Raw genomic sequence first — 21,935 nt, 5'->3', positions numbered from 1 at the left:
TTCAATTTTTGATGTGGATGCTTTAAATGAGAGTCCCATCTTCTCCCTCTCCTTCCCACGCTAGAGGCGGCCCCTCGGCCGCTCAGCGCGGGCTCCCAGGCGCGGTTTTTTTCTCGGCTCCAAGCTGCCGAGCAGGAAACGCTCCCGGCCGCGGGATAAGCCTCCCGCTGGAAGGGGTGGGGGCGGGGGCGAGAAAGGGAAAAAGGGAAAGAAACAAAAGCCAGAAAAACTTGACCCGAGCGGCCAGCGCGAGCCTCCGAGGATCGCGGCGGGCTTCCTGCTTCCCAGAAGCGGGGATCCCACACCCCAGCCACCCCCACGCCACCCCCGGGCCCCCGCCTCGCCCTCCCCGCCCCAGCCCCCGGGGCTGGTGGGCGTGGACTCGAATCCATGCTAATGGGCCGCGCGGCGGGCGGGGCGGCGAGCCCGCGCCCCTGACAGCCCGGCCGCGGGAGGAGCCCCGGCCCCGGGAGCCCGACGGCCGCGCCTCCCCGCCCCGCCGGGGACCGGGCCGGTGCGCTGGCCCATGCTGGTCCCCGCCTTTGTTCTCCGGCCGGAGCGGAGCCATGCGCGGCTGACGATGGAAGTGGAGGACTCGGGCGGCGTGGTGCTCACCGCCTACCACTCGTACGCGCGCCCCCCGCCGCCCAGCCCCGAGCCGCGCTGCGCGCCCCGGGCGACCGCCAGCCTCCCCGGCAGCAGGTACCCACATCGCCCACCCGGCACGGGTCTCCTGGGCTCGGGGGGGGGGGGGGGGTGGGTGGTTTCACAGGCAGCTGGGTTTTCCGCCAGAGCAGAGGACCACCAACGTCCGATTGTGGTTTCAAGTTTTGGTGGACGCGATGAGTGAGCCTGTGGTTCTTTGTATTGTCCTCTGAAGATGTTGGCCAGGAGAGGTTAGCAGAGTTATGTTCAGATACAACTTGCTGGTAATAGGCATATGCCTCATTTATGCCAGATTCATCTATTGAACTATTGGAGAATTTTTTTAAAAAGTGAAGCAGCAGCAGAAAATAGAAAAGAAAGTAAAATGTATTATCTTAAACCTGCGAACACTATGGAGAACTTTTTAGTAACATTTCACATTAGCTAAAACACAGATGGAGAGATTCTCCAAAAAGGAAATCTCCGTAGACCTTTAAAAACGATTTTACTTGTAGATTAAAAAAAAAAAACCCTTTTGAATGTATACATACATTGGTGTCACTGTTGTTTTATTGCTAATGTTGACTGTTTATAAATGCAGTTCTAATTTTCCTTTGGGTCAAAAGAGGTCTGAAAGCTTTTCACTATGTGCATTTTAGATTTTATAAATCAGGGATCTAGCTTAATTACTTTATTGGTGTTCATCTATTTGACGCAAGATCAAGGCTGGCAAGACTTCTGTTAAGTAAACCAATGTGAGACCCTTAGAAAGTTACCTTGGATGGTCAGATATGTTACACTAGTAAGTGAGATGGTTTGATGTCTCTGACACATGTTTAGGGGAAATAGTATTTGTTTAAATGTGACTATCTGCCGTGCATCCATTGAGCAATGGTTTTCTTTACTAGTGGGGAGTTTGAGTGGTGTGCTTTTCTGCATGTTTATTTTCAGTAATTTTTTTCTCTTGCTTTTATCTTTAGTTGTGATAAGGATTACTTGTTTCCTAATTTAATGGACTTGCAAGGCTTTCAGCAGATTGTGACTTTATTTCAAGAAGTATCCTCTTGGCTAGCATCCATGAGAAGAACAACTTGCCTTGGCATGAGACCTGGGCTGGGCTTGGCTAACAAAGAAAATATCATGTTTTCCAAAGAGAGCAGACTGAGTGAAATCTAATTTTTATATAAAGACAATGAGAAAATAACATTTTTTTCTTCCAGGTTTAAGAGCTGTGCACATTATTTTAAAGGCTAATTGAAGGTACAAACTAGTGTTTGTCTTTCGGGTATTTTCTTTTCTAAGCATGATGGTCGACTCGAATCTCTCAGATTATGAGTAACTAAATAGACATACTGGCGAGAGGTGGGGGTCCGGTGTGCGCACTGCTGGCTGGTCCTGGTGTGGCCACCCCCCGTCTGTAGCCCTATGCAGCTGTCTAAGAGCGGAGCCAGATCATGCCCTTTGGGCTATCCGAAATTATATCCCTTTCCAAAGCAGACTGGAGACGTTCCATCTGCTCAGCATGCGGTCTTCTGGGATAATAATACATGAGAGCAGGAGTTGCCTATCCCAGCTGGTGCTTTACCATACAGTTGCCAATTAGACTTACATTGCCCCAACTTTACATCTTTGGTGACTGCCCTGCACCCCCTGTGGGGGAACCTTTGTGCCCCTCACCCTCTGATGCAAGAGATAGATGACCCCTGCCCCCTGCAACCAAATTGTGAGAGAATAGCTCAGTTCCTCAGTTCTCAGTAACAGCAATCCAAAGGAGGTCCCTGTTCTTACAGGGAGCCCGAGGACACCATCAATCATGCGTCTGAAAACAGAAATAATCAGGCCTGAATTATTAACCTTTGGCTCACTAACTACTGATCAATACTCCCTTTCAAGCCAAGGAGCAAGAATGCATTGTTCCATTTGTGAAGAAAGCACTCTCTCTTTCAAGAGTACCCTCTCCTTGAAATTGCTTACATATGTGTAGCATATTTGTGCAGTAGTGACCAGGGTGGCGTTAGGAAGCATGGGCTATTGTATCTGACTTCCTGAGTATCAGCATTCTTTAGCTCTGGGTAGCGTAGTTTATTTCAGAGTAAGTCATCTGCTTATTCTCCAAGTCTATACTTCATCTAACTTTATGTGCTTTTGATTTTATTTTCTTTTGACCTATTTTTTTTTCCCCACTAAAATAGAGTTTTTCTCCCTTTCTCTTTCTCTCTCACTCTCTCTTCTATTCTCTTTTCTTCACTATTGTATCCTGAGTGCCCAGATCAGTGTCCAGCCACTGCAGGAGCTCAGTAAGTTAATGAATTTCTACCAAATGGCCAAGGTAAAATGGAAGCATTTTTAACAGCGTGAGTCAACCTATTTGCACCTACTATGTGCCAGAAACTCAGTAGGCGTTAGTGATACAACGATGAATGAAATGAAAGAGCCTGCCTTGAGAATGATGGACAGGGAGGCCTGGCGTGCTACGGTTCATGGGGTCGCAAAGAGTTGGACACGACTGAGTGACTGAACTGAACTGAACTGAGAATGTAGCCCTGTACCTTTCAGACCAGTAGGATTTTTAGGCAAAAGCTGCAAATAAGTGGCAATATTTCAAAATCAAGAGGCTTCAGATATGAACTTCCATTTCCCATTAAAAAAACCCCAAAGGATCCAACAACTCAGGCCTCCACAGGCTGAAGCTGAGTAGTGGCTTCTCCATTTCACACCTCTCCCTGTTACTCTTCAACACTAAAGATGGGTGACCACTGTAATTTCTTTTGGGGCCTGCCCGTTTTATTAAAGTATCCAGTATAAAGTACACTTGCCAGTTACTCAGGCTTGGGGTCAGACTGCCAGACTGTGTTCATCACTTACACCATTTCCCACCATGTGACCTTGGGGAGCCTGTTTCAGCTACTTAGACTCTTGTCTGACACCAAGGAAGCAACTGATTGATAATTGTTAGCTGTTTTATTACTGTTACCACTTCTAATCACAGTTGTTGATGTCAAGAGGAGTAAAATGTTTTTGATACCTATCTCCCATACTTACTCATGCAGGAGAGACTCAAGTACTAAGCATTTGTTGGGAGAGAAAAAGCAATTCCTTATTTCACAAACATCTATATTTACATTCTGTTGTAAGGACAAAAGAGAATGAAGGGTTAAAAATTCTCAGTTCTGTTAAAACAGATGGTTGGAATTGTCCTTAGAATCATGTGATTTTTAGGAAGCTCAGTTCCTAGACCTTTATTCAGAATTGAGAGTGAAATGTATGTTCAAAAAGATTTCACTTAGAAAATGAAAAGTAGCTGAAGATAAAGGTAGATATTTTGTTTTTCAAAGATTTCCTAAATTATATGCAAATAACATATACAACATTTTTTGGTGAAGGTACAGTTTAAATGACCATGAGTATTTCTGATGTTTTTCCAAAGATACCATAAACTTCCTGAAAGAGGACAAAAATAGACTAGGAAAAAGAGCCAGCTGTTCCTCAAAAACAAATAGAGAAGCTCCCCGAGGTTATCCTAGGAATTCTAATTCTACAGCAATGTTAAAACTTTTGTCCAGGGCATATTGTTTCCTAGTAGCATAACTGTTCATCCTAATGGGGATAATTTGATTAAATTGGAATTAGTGATGAATAGAGAGTAAATATTTTATTTGTGGAGAAGACTAACCACTTTTTGTGACATATTTATGGCGACTTTCCTGGAAAGAAATTATTTAATTATAAAAAGACATTTATTTCAAGGTGCCAACTCTCATTCAGTAAGTGTTAATGTAGGTCTGTGTGAGCTTACAAACATATACACAGGTACAGCAAATTCTGGAGCCTAGTAGGTATAATTTTCTAGAGGATTCAGAAAGAATAATGGAACTAGACTTCTTAGGAGAGAATAAGATATTTAGAGATCATTCCTCATGTGATAGTTGAAACTGGCGTGGGTGTCTCTGGTTTCTTTTTACAGCGGGGTCCTTGCTGATTGTAGGTGTCTCCATGTGTAGAGCTGTTGGAAAACATCTGGCACATTTCCTTTGATCATGTCATTTGGCTAAATATTTTGCCAGTTGCTCAGTCCATTTTTATCCTGCTCTGTTCTCCCTGATCATTAATCCTCAATGTATCTGGACAAATTCAGGGAACTTAGAGTGTTGTAGAATCATTTTCCTGTGGATGAAGATGCTAACTTCCCCTTAACCCTTTTTTTATTTTAATTTTTAAAAAATTAATTAATTTATTTTAATTGGAGGCTAATTACTTTACAATATTGTGGTGGTTTTGCCATCCGTCGACATGAATCCGCCACAAATGTACATGTGTCCTGTCATCGTGAACCCCCCTCCCACCTCCCTCCCCAACCCATCCCTCTAGGCTGTCCCAGAGCTCTGGCTTTGAGTGCCCCGCTTCATGCACGGAACTTGCACTGGTCATCTGTTTTGCATATGGTAATATGCATTACCATATGAGAATATCAGTACTAGTCTCCCAAATAATCCCACCCTCACCTTCTCCCACAGAGTCCAAAAGACTGTTCTTTACATCTGTGTCTCTTTTGCTGTCTTGCATATAGGGTAGTCGTTACCTTCTTTCTAAATTCCATATATATGTGTTAATATACTGTATTGGTGTTTCACTTTCTAACTTACCTCACTCTGTATAGTAGACTCCAGTTTTATCCATCTCATTAGAACTGTCCCTTAGTTTTGACATAACTTGAGACTTACAGAAAATTTGCAGAAGTGGTACAGAAAGTCCCCATGTAACATTTTCCAACTTCCCCTAAGATTAACAACTTGCAGAACTGTGTTCCATTATGAAAACCAAAAAATTAACTTTGCTGCAGTACTATTGGGTTTCTCAGATGACTCAGCGGTGAGGAACCGCCTGCCAGTTCAGGAGACTTGTGTTTACTCTCTGGGTCAGGAAGATCCCCTGGAGAAGGAAATGGCAACCCACTCCAGTATTCTTGCCTGGGAAATCCCATGGACAGAGGAGCTTGGCGGGCTACAGTCCATGGCGTCGAAAAGAGTTGGACATGACTGAGTGACTAAACAACAACAGTACTAGTAACTAAACTATAGATTTTATTCTGATTCCACAAGTATTTTCCACTAGAATTGGGATTTTTCTGTTGTAGGATTGAATCTGGGATCCTGTATTGCACTTAGTCATGACGCCCAAACCTCCTGCATAATCCACTACAGCCTGTTGTCTTTTGTGACCTTGGCACTTTAGGAGGACCAGTTGGTTGTCGTAGGCAGTCCCGCAGTTAGGATTGGTCTTATGTCTTCTCTTGATTGGATAGAAATTACGCATTTTGGGTGAGAATTCCACTGAATGATGTCAGACCTTTCTCAGTGCCTCATTTTGGGGGTTCATGATATCACTGTCTTGTCGGTGTTGGCTCTATCACCTTGTTAAGTGTTGTCTCCCAGATTTCCCTATGTAAATTAATCAGTATCTTGGGAGAATTTTTGACGGTGCTAACATCCTATTACTCCTCAAACTTTCTTCCTCTGGTTTTCATGTCCATATCTGGATCTTCCCAGTAACATTTATTACAGTGATGTTCTAATGATTTTCTATTTTTCTCATTCCTTCTACATTTGATTTATTTTACACACTATAAAATCTACATTCAGTATTCTCTCTAATCTTATTATAGGTGCCGTTTTTGCCCTTAAAAAGTCAACCAATATATTTTAACCTACTTTTTTTTTCAGCTTTGCTACAGCATACAATAAAAAGGGTTAGTTTTACCTGGTTTGAGTTTATGAAACCTATAATGATGAATTTCCTAATTTTCAAAGTACATTGTTTTTTGGAAGCAAACTTTTATTCCATGGTTAGTATAAAAGAGGCTTCCCAGGTGGTGCTAGTGGTAAAGAACCTTCCTGCCAATGCAGGAGATGTGAGATGTGGGTTTGATCCATGGGTCAGGAAGATCCCCTGGAGGAGGGCGTGGGCACCCACTCCAGTATTCTTGCCTGGAGAATCCAGTGGACAGAGAAGCCTGGCAGGCTTCAGTCCATGGGATCACAAAGAGTCAGACACGACTGAAGCAAAGTTGCTGAAGTAAATGCTGTGTTCGGAGAGAGTGGGTATTCGCGTCCACTTTGACTTGCTACCGAGGATGCTCTGATGGGAATCTTCTCCCCTTAGCAGTGTCCTGAGATGTCACTTGAATGTTTGCAGATGTGTCACAACGAAAATAAACATTCTAGTTTTCATATAATAAAAATTTCTTCTCAGTTCATCCTTCAACCAAGATATTTCACTTCCGAAATCATTTCCATTCTGTTTTCTCAATCTGTGGTCTCTTGATACCAGTTCTAGCCAAGAATAGAAGTAAAATGGTCTATAGAAAAGCAATGGAAGAGAATAAAATGTTTCTCAGAAGAAAATTTTGGCAATAAAGTTTACCCATTTAAACAATAGACTGTTTTGTTTTTGAGTCTCTTTGGATGAAAATAATGAGTCAAATGTATCTTCAAATAGTGCAGAAAAGAACTTTTCCTAAATGACTGTCACCATTAAGCCGAGAATTACAGTGCTATAGTATAGTCACTGACTGATGTGGAAGTTGTTTGCTTTAAAAGTGAATAGCCTAGAGTTGCATTGATGTGCATTTGAAGCTATCACAACATTGTTAGCTGACTGTACTCCAATATGAAGTTAAAGGATAAAAAAAGTAAATAGCCTATATTGGTGTATTGTTTTATAGCTTATGTAATTTAATTTAAATACTATTTATTGTTGCTGTTTTTTTCTTTATTTTCAGACAGATCTTAAAGCCTTTAGAGTACTTTTGTTCTTTCTAATATTGCTATTTTTAACATGTTTCATGATTTACTTTTGATTAGATAGTCAAGCTGGTTAGAACTGTGTAAAGAAGATGCTGTTCAAACGACTAAAATGTATAACCTAAGGAAAGATCTTGATAGCATTTATTTCCATTTCTTTGAGAATTTTTTGGTTTTCTTGTTTTCGTTCAGTATTTTGCTGTGTTCTGGTTACTTGAGTTAGTGAGTTTCGTATAATGTTCTGTCCTTTATAACATGGAATCCCATGCATCCATTGTTCTGAGAATATTAGCGGATGTGCATCAAAATATTAACATTGTGTCAGAAAACTTCTACTAGAGTGGAAACTAAAGAAAATAGTGGATTGTTTTTATTAAATATCATTTTCCTAAACATTCGCAGTTTATGACATATTCTTTGAGTATCAGATGTTTTACATCAGTCTTCAGTAAATGAATATTACAGATAAAACTGTCCGTTTGACATTCAGTGCCAAGTAATTCCAAGTGTGGGAGGACATATACTCATGTCAAGTTGAGAACCAGCTGTAGTGTCTTGTGTTGCTCTTAATAACGGATTAAACCTGTGCATTCCATTTCTGATCCCTTTGACAGATAGATGATGACTGCACACAAACACGTAATACCAAGGACAGGAAGCAGAAGGAGGAACTGGAAACCAGAGAGAGGAGTATGTAGTAGTTTTAAATTGTCCGACACCTGAGATCTATGTGTACTGTCTTAGTCATTCTAAGTTGTATATCTTTTATGTATAAGAGAGAAATCTTTATTCCTTTGTTAAATTTTCTGTTCAGTGGACCAGATTTGCTCTTGTAACTCTGTAATGTATAAGGAGATGAATTCCTTCGAAGTTTCCTGTTCAGTGTTTAGAAAACAATGGACATGCATTTGTCTTTATACAAAGACCTATCAACAGATTTATATTTTTATAGAGCTATAGAGAAACCTGACAGGTGTTTAGAACAAAAGGTTAAACTTAACTAAAATGCCATTTTAACTAATAATATGATGTTTGATCTCTTTCCTTCCCACTTTGCCCCGCCTTCATTACCAGACTGAAAAAAATCACAGAGTAGCTAAAGTTAACAGGTCAGCGGTTGGGACTGAACCCATATTTAAGTGGCTGGGGATATAAAGCAAAACAGAAGAGGATAAATGTAGTTAAAGAAGTAAGGACTAAACTTCCTTTCTGAAGATTTCCTTGACAGTAGTAACCAGAAGAGTTTTCACCTACCATAAAAATAATGATCATTTGGTAATTCATCACATGCTGTCCTGTGGTATCAATTCTTTTTTTCTTTTTTAAGTTTTCATTTTATTGATAGCTTACTGAGCTTGGCACGCACTGTTTCATTTAATCCTTCCCACAGTCCATTGACGTAGGAGGAAGCTGAGGCACAGAGAATCAGCCCAAGATCACACAGCAAGGTGATGACCATCTTTCCGAAACTGGTGCTTATAACCTGTTATTTAAATCTTGAAACATTATTTCGTATATTATGGATTTAGTGTTTTTCTGCTGCAGTTTGGTTATAGGTTTATTGAGAGCAAGGACAGCATTATCATATCCCCACTTAGCAATCAGCAATAGTAACTCTCCCACAGTAGATATTATGCTTAGTGTTGATTTAATAAAAATGTTAAAGCTATATTCTTGCCCTCTTGCAGTCTTATTTCAGTAACAGTATTTTAAAAATGGACAAGATGTGTTATAGAAGTCATTTAGCTTGACCATGGAAGTGAGATCCAAGCAATTTTGAGTTATAGGAGATATTCCCAGGGCTCTTTTTTTAGGCAGAAGGAAGGGAAGGCATTTTTTAATCCTTTAACCTGTAGGTTCATGTTCTTAGAATTTTTTCATTTTAGTTTTATCAGTTGTTTTCTCTAACTACTAAGACAGATTTCTATGGCTGAAAACATATTTTTCATTTTGTTCTTTCCATGTGATCTATAACATAGCCGTTCTTAACGCAGGTCAAGAAACAAGGCTCCATGAGAATTAACGGGGTTTTCCTTTTGTCTCTCCTGATATTTAGCTGTGGTTCATGGGGTCGCAAAGAGTTGGACACGACTGAGTGACTGAACTGAACAGAAATATTTAGTCAGATTTTCACTTTATCTTGACTCTGAAACCAACCAAGGGACAAGCAGCTCCTGGACCATGCCTTTGTGCCGACCAGTTCTGTTCTACATGTTGCTTGGAAACTTAGGATAAGTTCAGCTAGATTGTGCAGTCCAGTCTGGACTCCGGGCCATCCCTGGTCTCCTGTCTGCGTGAGCACAGTCCTTGTCCCTCAGTGACCTTGGAGCCACGGATGATGCTGAACCGAAATTGGGCTTCAAGGATTTCTGTTTAGAAAACAAACCCAGGGCCCATTGCAGTCTGGACTCGAATCTTCTGGAGAGGTCAGAGTCCACAGAGTGGCCTCCAGGCACTTGTGTTCATTTTCCAGGGTATTCATTTTGATCAGCTTTGTTTTTTGGAACACTGGAACTATTAAAGACTGGACGGTCATTTTAGTTACACATAAACAGTGTGGTCTGGGCTTCTCTGCCAACTGCCATGTCTTTAGAAGTGTTCTCTATTTTTAACTAGCCGAGTTGTTCAGAGTATATTACTAATACGCACTGAGCATCATGAAAAAAAAAGTAATGAGTGAGGACTAATCTCTGTGGTTCAGCTGGGAAGCAAAGAATGGAAAAGGGCCTTGCGGAATGCGTCAGGGCTCTGAGTTCGTCCTGCCGACCCCTGGTCACCCGCTCGCATTACTGCGGCACCTACGCTGGCCCAAGGCGTGGACAAATGTGTTCTGGGAGCAGTCAGGCCAACAGCAAGGAAAACAAGGAGGCGGGGGAAACCGGAGACCTGATGGGAAACCATTAAATGTCCAGAACTGGAGAAAAGGTGGTGACCGTCATGAGAGCGACCTTCCCTTAGTTTCCTTTCAAACACTATTACGACTCCCCACACTCGTTATCTCACCAGACGTAACTTGGAGAGTCTCGAAAACACACTCGCTGTGACTTTTCATTGGCATCTTAAAGAAAAACATTTGCTGACCTCAGTTGAGCAGGCAATTAAATGGGAAAAGCGCTGACTGTTAAGTTTCCGCAGATTCTGTTTTGAAAGAACAGATGATGCCTGGCCCCTGTGATTTTTAACATACCACGACTTCACTTCTCTCCTCCTCACTTAGAAAGCTCAGTGATTACAAGGTCCACTTGGCAAGTCTTTTGGTAAAATCAAAATTGTGCTTAGTTGCAGAAAGCCCCATGCCAGAGGACTCCCCCCTCTTCAGTTGCTGGAAGCTGGTAATTGGAAAAAGCAGGCCGCGCTCTGCTTGTTTAGAGCTGTGTCACCCTTTGTGGGGCAGTGAGTCAACACCAGCTAAAACAACGTGAGTCAACACCAGCTAAAACAACGTGAGTCATTGTTTAGAAGAAGCCCTGGAGAAGCTGATTTCAATTATACAGTCCTAAATAGACACGATACTACTCTTATCTAGACTCTGAAAAAGTTTTTATTGTGGAAGTTAAGGAGCATTAGCACCCATTCTCTTTAGAGTTCATGGAAGTATTAATACAATACTTAGCTACACAGAGGACTTTTGAAGGGGTGTTAAGAAGGAACTCTCTTCAGTTAATCTAAATTTTACACTGATTTCTTCTTTCTTCTGTCTTCCACTCCCCACCCCCACCTCTCTGCTCATACCCAGTTCAGACCATTACAGTTTTAATCTGGCTTCAGAGCTGTTGGGTTAAAAATCCATAAATTCACAGTTGTAGTCTTGTAACCGTTTGCTGCTTCTGTTCCAGGATCCCCCTGTCTTTATTTCTCTGGAGAGGAACTGATAGCTTAAAGGTGCACCATGATTGTGGGGCAGAGACACAGTTTGGAAAGCTAATGCACTGATCCAAGTAAAGACGATGAGCGTCTAGATGAGGATACGGATAGAAGGGAGTAATAGAGCCTGTGGGGAAAATAGCAATGAAGTTGGTGTGATTTGGTGATTAATGCATACAGAGGACTAGAAAAAACACTTGAGTTTTTGTTTTGGAGCGTTATGAACTGAGGCTTCCCTCGTAACTCAGCTGGTAAAGAGTCTGCCTGCAATGCACAGACCCTGGTTCGACTCCTGGGTTGGGAAGATCCCCTGGAAAAGGGATGGGCTCCCCACTCCAGGATTCTTGGGCTTCCCTGGTGGCTCAGCTGGGGAAGAATCTGCCTGCAGTGTGGGAAACCTGGGTTCCATCCCTGGGTTGGGAAGATCCCCTGGAGAAGGGAACGGCTACCCACTCCAGTATTCCGGCTTGGAGAATTCCATGAACTGTATAGTCCATGGGGTCACAAAGAACTGAAACTGAGAATTCTGATGGATGAGCAGAAAGTGAACAGGAGAGATTTAGCCTGTGAAATTTGGAACTCAGCTGATGTACCCAGCTCAGTTCAGTTCAGTTCAGTCACTAAGTCATGTCTGACTCTTTTCGACCCCGTGGACTGTAGCACACCAGGCTTCCCTGTCCCTCACTATCTCCCAGTTTGTTCAGACTCTTGTCCATTGAGTCGGTGATGCCATCCAACCATCTTGTCCTCTGTCATTCCCTTCTCCTCCTGCCTTTAATCTTTCCCAGCATCAGGGTCTTTTCCAGTGAATCGGCTCTTCACATCCGGTACCCAGCTGATAGTTGGCTATACAGGTTGGAAACCTGGGCAGGAGATCAAGGCTGAGAGTTCTAAGCTATTTACTCGTGGGAGACTTCAGCATTTGAGAGACAGTTAAAACTGGCACTTAATGAGATCTGGCAGGAGATTATAGCGTCTCTGTAGAGAGAGCAGTGTAGTGAAGGTGGAACCCAAGGAGCAGCGCCAGGTAGTGTGAGGCAGAGCTTTGGGGGCCTCTGATGGAGACTATTTGGGAACTTTCTGGAAGCCCAGGCATCAGACTCAGAGTGAGTGGACAGCTGTTTGAGGTATCTAAATGACCAGTAAGGTCAAAACTGAATATTGTCCGCAGGCTTTGTAGTGTAGATAACAATGGAGACCTTTGCTAGCCCAGTTCTGGTGGAAGTGAGAGGGGGAAGCCTGTTTGCTGCAGGTTGGAGGGTGGCTGAGGTCAGGAAGCAGAGGCGGCCAGGGGAACCTATTGTCAAAGCTTAGCTGTGGGAAGGTGGAAAGAGAGTAAGGCAGGACCAAGAGTGGAGCTTTTAAAATGAACTGAACATTGGCCCAAAGTCAGGAAAGAAACCTAGCACTTCTAAAATGTGAGACTTGAACGCACTTGAGCTCCTGCTTACAATCCCGTGATAACACTTTTGCGTGTAGGATGAGCCTTTATCACTAGGCCCACAGTGGTGTGTGTCAGCGCTTCTGGGAAGGGAACATTGTTTACTTCATGGCTGACTCTTTCACTGCCTTCCTCCTCCCCCGATAAAGAGCCTGACACTCAGTAGAGTCTTAACAAATTGCTGCTGGGTAAACCCTGTGGGGGCTGATCTGTGTAGATGTGGCCTCTCCTTGGGCCGAGGAGCTGTTAGGAAAGTCTTCCAAAATCTCAGCCTCGCTTCCTCTGTGAGGGCTGCCTCCCCCCCAAGCCACGTTGCTCACTTCCACCCCTGTGCCTGGTCTGCCTTTATACTCCTCTAGTATTACACTTATCCCGCTACTTAATAGGCTGAGCTGTAATGGACTTAATGTGGCTGACCTTTCTAAAGATGAAGAGGTTGTTGATGCCCTGGGCTAGGTCTTATTCATCTCAGGTCCCTGGCACATATATGCTTATTGAGTAAGTGAGCAATTAATTCATCAAATAATAGTGAAGGTATTTTAAATATATGATCATATTTTCATAATTGGCTATAATTTTTAGCCTAGAAGTATTCAAAATGTTGAACTGGTGTTGTATTGGGGAATATACCATCCTGATTTTGCATACTACCTGCTTTCCCAGAATCTACTAAACTAGCCTTTGGTCATAGGATAACATACTCTTTGGTGATATGCTATGAAGTAAAGATAGAAATCAAAGCTGGCAACAATTGTAAATGAGCATGCTTTGACACATAAAACTGAGAGCAGCATGGATAATTAAAAGAAGGTAAATATACCTTCCATTATTTTAAAAGATTAAATTTTGCTCAAGGGTCACTTCGCTTATTAAAACAAGAAGAATTTGAACTGATTTTTATAGTAAAAGCTACTGAGCCTTTTATTGAGCCTCTGTATGAGCTACTGAGCCTCTGTATGCCATATACAGTTCTGGGGCTGCAAAAATGGTTACTTGTCTTTCAGTGAGAATAGATGGATCAACAGGCATTTCAGTGGCATCTGAAGTACAGCTCGTTGAGGGTAGAAGTGATGTCTCTGTCTCTCTGTGTCCCAGCATTAGCCCCCAGGCCCAGAGTGGACATTCAGTATTTGAATGGTGGGAAGAAGGATGGAGGAAGATCAGATGAGGTACTCTGGGAAAGCAGAGAAGGTGTAACTAACACTTGGGGCTACACTGATGAGGATAAGAAGGGGTTAAGGAAGGCACCTGGGAGGGGTCATAGCTAGATTAAGTCTTAAAGAATGAGCCTGGGTTAGCAGGGGGAAGGAGACTGGAAGAGTGTTTTGTCAGGAGAACCAGTCTGAAAAAAAGGAACGGCACACGTAGCCACGGGTTGCTGGTGTGCTGAGGCTGGTTAGCAGGAGACCCGCCAGGGTGGGCAGTGACCACTCACTGTGCAGTCTGGGGAAGGTGATGGAGGCAGACTGAACTTGGTTACATGTCCAGTTTTCTCATTAGGGTAATGAAGGACTTCTACAGGCTGACCTCGAGGATCTCTCCTAATAGAAATTCTCTTTTTCTCTATGGTTAAGTTGGAAAGGAAGGCAATCAGGTAATCCTGGGTTTTTAACCAAAAACATGGATTCCGACCTGTCCTCATTTTTTAATAACATCTTTCCCTTTCTCCATTAACTTCTTATGCAGGTGATCTCTTGGGTACTTCCGTGGTCTGTGCAGGAAGCATGTATTGTTGTCTCATGTAATACCTTTGATTATTCTTAATTGGAGTTTGGTTCATTTCAGAGAAGCTACCAAAGTCAGAATGACCTATCAGTAAGGTATTGGTCTCTCATATTTTCTTTGAAAAATACAGCCTGTCCAATAAGCAGAACTGATTTTTCTTTTACAGATGATTGTAAGCTGGTAGTCCAGTTAATAGCTCCCCTGGTGGCTCAGACGGTAAAGAATCTGCCTGAAATGCAGGAGACCTGGGTTCAGTCTCTGGGTTGGGAAGATCCCCTGGAGAAGGAAATGGCAACCCACTCCAGTATTCTTGCCTGGAGAACCCCATGGACAGAGGAGCTTGGGGGGCTACAGTCCATGGGGTTGCAAAGAGTCGGACGCAACTAAGTGACTAACACACACACAGCCCAGTTAATAGGGGTGTTAGGTACTGTTGAAGACTGCCACAGCCTTTTATGATTTTTTATTCATATTTAAAACAGCATTTATTCATAACTTAATTTTTGAAAGATAAATTTTCTTAATATCATACTTCTATTTATATTGGCACAAAATTAGAATAAATTTGATATGATTTAAATAAAGCAAAGATTTCCAAGAAATATGTGAGCATGTTGTATGTTTTCTCTGTGTTTTTCAATAGTCCAGCAACACGTACATGCAATTTAAGAAGGAAAATATGTTTCAACTATTTCCTCATTTTCTGCTTTTTTTTTTTTTTTTTGTGAAAGACCAGGTCCCCCAGTTGAGATATCTGAGGACTTATTGCTAACACGTGCCTGTGAGAGAGATGGGCATGGAGGCCAAGAACCACCTCCTCCTGCCTTCTCCTTTCTCTTGTCACCTCAACCTCTTAACCACTCCTCTGGCGAGAAATTAATATAATGGCAATGATCCTAAAGATCTTCAAGATTTCTGAAGACATATCCTCAAAAAAGCTTTTATTTAGTGATAATAGTCACTTGAAAAAAGTGGAAGTGTTAAGTCACTCAATCATGTCTGACTCTTTGCAACTCCATGAACTGTAGCTCACCAAGGCTTCTCTGTCCATAGAATTCTCTAGGCAAAAATACTGGAGTGGCTACCCACTCCAGTATTAAATGTACTTACGTATTAAAGGTATTAATGCATTAAAAGTACTTAATACATTTAAAAAGTTGAGATATACTCAGTGTACAGTGAAATTCACAGTTGATGCAGCTAGTTGATTTTTAATCCATGTAACTACCATCCAAAGTTAAGATACAGAACATTTCCATCACTCTAAAAATGTCCTTCACACCCCACTTATATCCTGCCAGTTTCTGACTTCTACCACCATACAGTAGTATTGCCTATTCTTGGAAGTCATATAAACAGAACATTACAGTAGACACTGTTTTGTGTACTGCCTTCCTTTACTCAGAATAATGGTTTTTGAGATTCAAACACATCATTTCATTAGAGCTTGAAAGTGGTAAAAAGTGTATGTAGGCCTTTTGGTGGTTCCATTTTATTGTTTTAAGTGTTTGTCATCCAGCTGTCCTGCAGGCATTGGCTGTTGCATAAAGGAGAGGCTCAGGTGAGGGAGCAGGTTTAGATGAAAATTCGTCACAGGATCAGAATCTGGAGTCTCAACTCTGTTGTAGACCCAGGCAAAATTGGGAAGTAAGCACATTTGTTTTTGGCTCCTGCTCAATTTGCTTTGACTTCTGGAAATCAAACCAAGGGCTGGCTGAGAAAGAATGAGAGTTTTACATTTAGCAAACACATTAATTGATTTTAAACAGTGAGTATAATAAACACTTTTGTCCCAATAATTGTTTTAATGATGTGTGTGAGAAAAATAAATAAGAAAATTAACTAAGAAAATAGACCTCTAGAGTTTCTGTCCTTCAGTTCATTCATCCATTTATTGTTTCTTTGAATTTCTTTCTTAGCACTTGTCTTCTGAGTGTCTTCTCCTGAGGACACTGTGAAGGATCACAGCTAAACCAGATGGAGTTTCTGTGCTTGAGGGGCTTTTAAGGAAGCCTGAGGGCTTTGGGAACCATGTCTTGTTCAGCTTCATGCCTCCTGGAGAGGACATAGGCTTTAATTCTGAGGAATGGTGTTTTAGTTGGGCACGTGGGTATACTGGGTAATGTAGGCATACTGGTGTACCGTTAGGGTGTGGGGTAGAGAGGATGTACAAGGGGTCTCATAATCTAGCTTGGATGTACTGAGGAATTGGTGAGGGAAGTAGTGGAAATGTCTATACAAATATTTGCAAGATTTTATTTGCAGGGTGTGATTGGCTCAACGAGTGGTCAAAGATGTGTCAGTTGTTATGGCCAAACCAGTGAAAGTAAATTAATGAGAGTACCTCACCATGGGACGGTGCCTTCAACTCTGTATAGATTTCTTTCAAAATGAATGAAAACTAGTTTTGTGAAAATCAGACTGGAACATAAACTTAACTCTTTTGAAACTGTAGGAGAGTTTATTACCCACCCCCTACTCAGCCCCACCCCCTCGTAACCAAAATAACCCATATGAAATAGCTTATCCCGTGGGAGTAGCTGGCTTAATGGTAATCATAAGCATGTGCTGGAATCCGAGTACTTCAGCCAGAGTCCCATCCTTAGGCTTCACATTTAGCATAGCTGTTACCCCCGTTAGCTTGGCTTGTGGTTGGATGACACAGCTGGGTGTTGTGGATGACAGAATTTTCCTAGCATTGTGCACCAGAGCAATATAGGCAGGTGGGCAGAAGACTAGCTCAACACTAATGAAACCCTGACTGTCACATGCATTCTGGTAATTCCATGAAGGCAAAAATGTTGCTAATAACAGAGCAGATTTTGTAGGTCATCTCAAACTTGGTCAGCTGCAGTTAAGCCCGTGGCTGCTGGGGCAATGGAATGTACCCCTATTTGTTTTCGGAAGGTGGTGGAAGAGATCCAGTTACAGGTTTTCCATCTTCCTGGAATTATGCTACCCCTAGAATAGAATTCTCCACATACCCAAGTGTGATTAGACCTCAATTTTAGCAAGTATCCAATTAAATGAACCATTTACTGCATCAATACCTATTTTGGGGAACTATTTTATGTACAGAATATCTTTGTGTGTGTGTGTGTGTGTGTGTGTGTGTGTGTGTATGAATTTATTTAAGGCCAAATTACAAATTGTATTGTCAAAATTATCTGATGAACTACTGAAGCAAGATAATTTTTCACAAACAGCATGCATGGCAAATGCTATCTTTTAATTTAGAATTAATTGCAAAGATATAAAATGAGAACCAAAGGTGATGTATTTTATGTTTTCTTGATATCTCTAGTGTGGGGACCTGAGTGATATTTTTACATACCAAAACAAGAAGTTATTTTTTATCATGTAGTTCTTAGCTTTTTCACGTCCTAGAGCTCTTTGAGATGCTAATAAAAACCAGTGACCTCTATGAAAAGTACACATACGTATGCTGTGCAAGTTTGCATGCATTTTTCATGTGGTTCATGGACCACAGGTTAAGAAGATGTTGGTCAGATTATTCAGAATTTCCTCTCTATTTCCATCTAGGATATCTTTACATGTGTAGCTAGCACGACCATTTCATATACTTGGAGAAAGCCCTCATGATATCAAGTGTGCTTCCCAGGACCTAGAGATGAGCTCTGAACAAGTGCGGACAAGTTCAGTATAGCAACAGCTAGAATGCCTGCTGTTCTGTGTGTGTCCCCACAGGCCGGACACTTCCGGGTGGCATGGTCATGATGGCCAGTGTCTGGACTTGGGCATTTCTGGCTGATGTGAGAAAGTCGGTGGTGTAGAAGCTGGGAGTGTCTTGAGCTTATAGAATAATCCTTGTATGAAAGGGGTGTCTCTGTTCTCAGGGCTGAAAATGTTGGCAGTCAACATCTAATGAAAGTACTGAGTTTTAGCCACTTCTCAAGGAAGGTTTAGAGGGAGCAGAGATCTTTGAGTATTTTACATGTGAGGGGCGGGGATTGTATAACTGTTTTCTAATAGGAAGATGAGGGAAATTGTTTCGTTTGGGCTCTTTTTGGACCTTCATTCCCACACTCCAAGCCCGGTGTCCGGAGTGGGAGTTTCTGTGCTTTTTTTGGGTCCCTGTGCAAGCGTGCGCTCTGCATTTGAGACTGCTGGTCCCTAGTCTTGTATGCCAAGACAGACAGGAAGATGTTTGCTTATGCCAATGAAGCATTTCTGAGGTTGGAGTTAAAGCTCTGGTCCATCTCTGACCGATATAATTGTAACCACAAGGGAAAAAAAAAAGTTTGAGCTGAAAGCTAATTAGAGCAAACAAGTGACCTGGTCTGTTTGCACATTATCTATTCAGTAGCTGTACCACAGTGAAAATAGATTCAGGAAAGGTGAGCTGAAGTCAGGAGTTGCAAATTAGTAGCATGTCTTTGTAGGGAAGTTAGAAATGAAGGAGCCAAACAGATACTGTTCTCGCCTACAGTGATTCCCTGGCGGTGTGGTCTGACAGAATTCTGGACTGGGCAGATATTTCTCCTTATACAGGGTTTTCTATTGTGCCTTGATTACATACAGCCTGTTCATCAAGCAGTTTATAGCATATTTGAGGTCCCAGGAGTCCTTAGAAAACATCTAGCCTTATTTTTCCAATGGGGAAACAGATACTAAGCAGCTCAAGTCTCCCATATTCTAACATTTCTCTGCCATTTTTTATAGGAAGGACTCGTTATGTTTTCTCATATTGTCTTGTCGTTCCTTTCCATAGAACGTGCGGTATTCCAACAGGACACTCTGTCCACAGACTGTCCGATGACGTGTATGTAACCAGACACGGGTGTTCGTGGGATGTGTGGCATTCATTGATTTAGGACTGCAGCCCTTCTGAGGTCGTGGGACAGAAGGTGCATTTAGTGTAGTGTGGTTAGTCTGTCCTTTGAAAAGGAGTATTTTAATGCTGGAAGACATACAGTCATTTTGCACTGACAGGTTTTCTCATATTGTCAAGTGTAGGTAGCTTCAAGGATATACCCTTGGTGCTCATTTAAAGTTCAGTGAGGACCTCACAAAGGAAAAAGTGCTACCTTCAAAATGTGGTTTCTTTAAAAAATTTTAAATAACTTTTTTTTCCAGTTTTTTTGAGATATTATCAACACATAGCTCTGTGTAAATTTAGGGTGTCAGCAGAGTTATCCGACATTGTGAAATGATTATAATTAGTTAATATCCATGGCCTCATGTAGATACACAATAAGAAAAAGACAAAATGTATTTTCAAAACAATGGCCTTTGGCTCAATTCTCTTTCCTGGCTTTCTTCTTCTGTCTCCTGGACTTCTCTGTAGGAGGAGACAGCTTAATCTGTCCAGCCCGTGAAGGTACCATGCCCTCACCCATCTCTGGGCACTTCCTATAAAGCCAGCACAGCTGCCAGTGCTGTCTGTGGATTAAAACCCTGGGGGTTTCACTCCCAGGAAGTAGGTCCTGTTTGCCTCTCATTTTGCACGTTTAGAAACAGATGCAGAAGGTAAGTAATTTGCTGCAGTGAAGTAGAGCAGCCTCACTCCAAAACCTATGCTGCTGCTGCTTTTATATTTTTTTTAAATTGTGGTAAAATACACATATCCTGGACTTCCCAGGTGGCGCAGTGGCAGCAAAACCCACCTGTCAGTGCAGGAGCCACAAGAGACGTGGGTTCAATCCCTGGGTGGGGAAGATCCCCTGGAGTATGCCCACTCCAGTCTTCTTGCCTGGAGAACCCCATGGTCAGAGGCGCCTGGCGGGCTACGGTCCATGAGGCCACGAAGAGTCGGACACGACTGAGTGAGCACACGCGCGCACACACACCCCGCACACACACCCACAAAATATAGCAGAGCCCGTGCTTCTCCACCAGCATTCTCTGCTGCTTTCTGCACACCCGCGTCCCCTTACCTGAAGAGCCTCCTCCCCATCTCAGCGGCTTCAGTCCTGTCGTCCGTGGGGGCTGGGCCACAGCTTGTGTTGTCTAGAAACATCTGCCCTGATGCCCTTTTCTCTTCCTTCTCCTCCAGTCTGTATCCAGTTTCTCTCTGCTGGGCTCCTGGTGAAGCCGGGGCCTGTGCTGCCCTCAGGTCATTATTCCCGATGATAAAGATGCTGTGACTGCTCTGTAGCTGCCCCCACTGTGTGCAGCCCCCTGCGCGCTGGAGCCACCGTGCGGTCCTGTCTCCTCCCTGCCCAGCAGCATGCCTGTGGAGTGGGGGGGGGGGGGGGGGGGGCTGTACATGACTTTCCCCCCGCAAACTAGAAAGCAAGATAATCAACTCTAGTTTTAAATTTATCGTAGAAGGCAGTTTCTCACAACGAGGAAGAGAAAATGAAACACTGAAGAAGCACAAGGAAATGCTAATCAGGGTCAGGTTCCACATGATCAGTTGCTTATGCTTTCACTTTGTTAGATTTTCTCTCTTGTAAAGGAAAAAAAAAAAAAAAAATCCCTGGGCCGTGAAAGAAAAAGGAAATGCCTTTTGTTTTTCATACTGTAAAACTAGAGTGTCCATGACCTCATTTGAGGCAGTCGTTCTTGGACATAATGTTGTCTCCTTTAGTTAAAATGCAGCATCTAATTTAGGACTCTGTAACTAGGGATGATTCACAGGATATTAGAGGATATAATTTTAAAGACTGGGAAATGATGGCGATGAGGAACATACACAAAAATTGAGATTGTTGGTGCTGGGATGTTGAAAGGCAAAATGAGCCCTGCCAGCTGAGTCAACAAGAAACTTCAAACCGATGTTTACTGGGGTAAACCGATGTTACTTTACTGGGGTCTCTGAAGGATCTCCTGGTTCTCTCCTGGTGTGCCCCACCTGGAGATGGCCCTACCAGACCCTGCAGGGCCAGTGGTGGCTCCATCATAGTGGCTCCATACAGAGAAAACGAGAGTGCTGTCTCTGTGATGGTATAAACCGTGATACTAGGCATGTCATTTTCCTTTCTGATTTTAGATGACTTTCCTTTCCAATTGGCAGTTGCTAAGACAAGAGACCAATTTTTCTACTATAAGAAATGGCAAAGTCTCTTTTTTTTTTCAGAGGGTTTTTTTTTTTTTAATGTGAACCATTTTTAAAGTCTTTATTGAATTTGTTGCAATATTGCTTCTGTTTTTAAGTTTTAGATTTTTGGCCACAAGGCATGGGGGATTTCAGCAACCCCTACCAGGGATCAAACTTGCGCCCCCTCCATTGGAAAGCAAAATCTTAACTGCTGGACCACAATGGAAGTTCCACCCCTGCCGCCCAACCCCATTTTGAAGACATGCCTACAAATCTTTTAAAGAATTCCAGGCGTCTGGGAAGTCCAACTTCATAAAATAGTAATTAATTAGAAAGGAAGGAGCACTACATTTGTAGAACAGACCAATTTGATTATACTTTAACTATTAAATAGATTAATTTTCAGGGTGGTCATTCTTATTACATGCATTTAATTGATGTTAAATTGTTTTAAGAA

At 42.4% G+C, this 21,935-nt stretch overlaps 1 protein-coding gene and 1 long non-coding RNA gene across 3 annotated transcripts in view; one reads left to right on the top strand and one right to left on the bottom strand.

Annotated features, from left to right (window-relative positions):
- Window positions 1–474: 474 nt before the first annotated feature.
- The window catches only part of ARHGAP28 (Rho GTPase activating protein 28), a 135,558-nt gene continuing 114,097 nt past the window's right edge, over window positions 475–21,935 (top strand). For both annotated transcript variants that reach the window (XM_070452671.1, XM_070452670.1), the window contains exon 1: window positions 475–702. In XM_070452671.1, the coding sequence (XP_070308772.1) occupies window positions 527–702 (176 nt within the window). In that variant the 5' untranslated portion in view covers window positions 475–526. The remainder of the gene's footprint in view (window positions 703–21,935) is intronic.
- On the bottom strand, window positions 15,671–20,908 carry LOC139030374 (uncharacterized). Its single transcript, XR_011482723.1, has 2 exons — window positions 20,373–20,908; window positions 15,671–16,189 (listed from the first exon to the last, which is right to left on the bottom strand). It is a non-coding gene; the product is annotated as an uncharacterized lncRNA (long non-coding RNA).

Source organism: Odocoileus virginianus, chromosome 22, assembly GCF_023699985.2.
Source record: "Odocoileus virginianus isolate 20LAN1187 ecotype Illinois chromosome 22, Ovbor_1.2, whole genome shotgun sequence".
NCBI lineage: Eukaryota > Metazoa > Chordata > Mammalia > Artiodactyla > Cervidae > Odocoileus > Odocoileus virginianus.
Note: the sequence above shows the minus strand (reverse complement) of the source record. Positions and strands in the feature narration are given on the sequence as shown.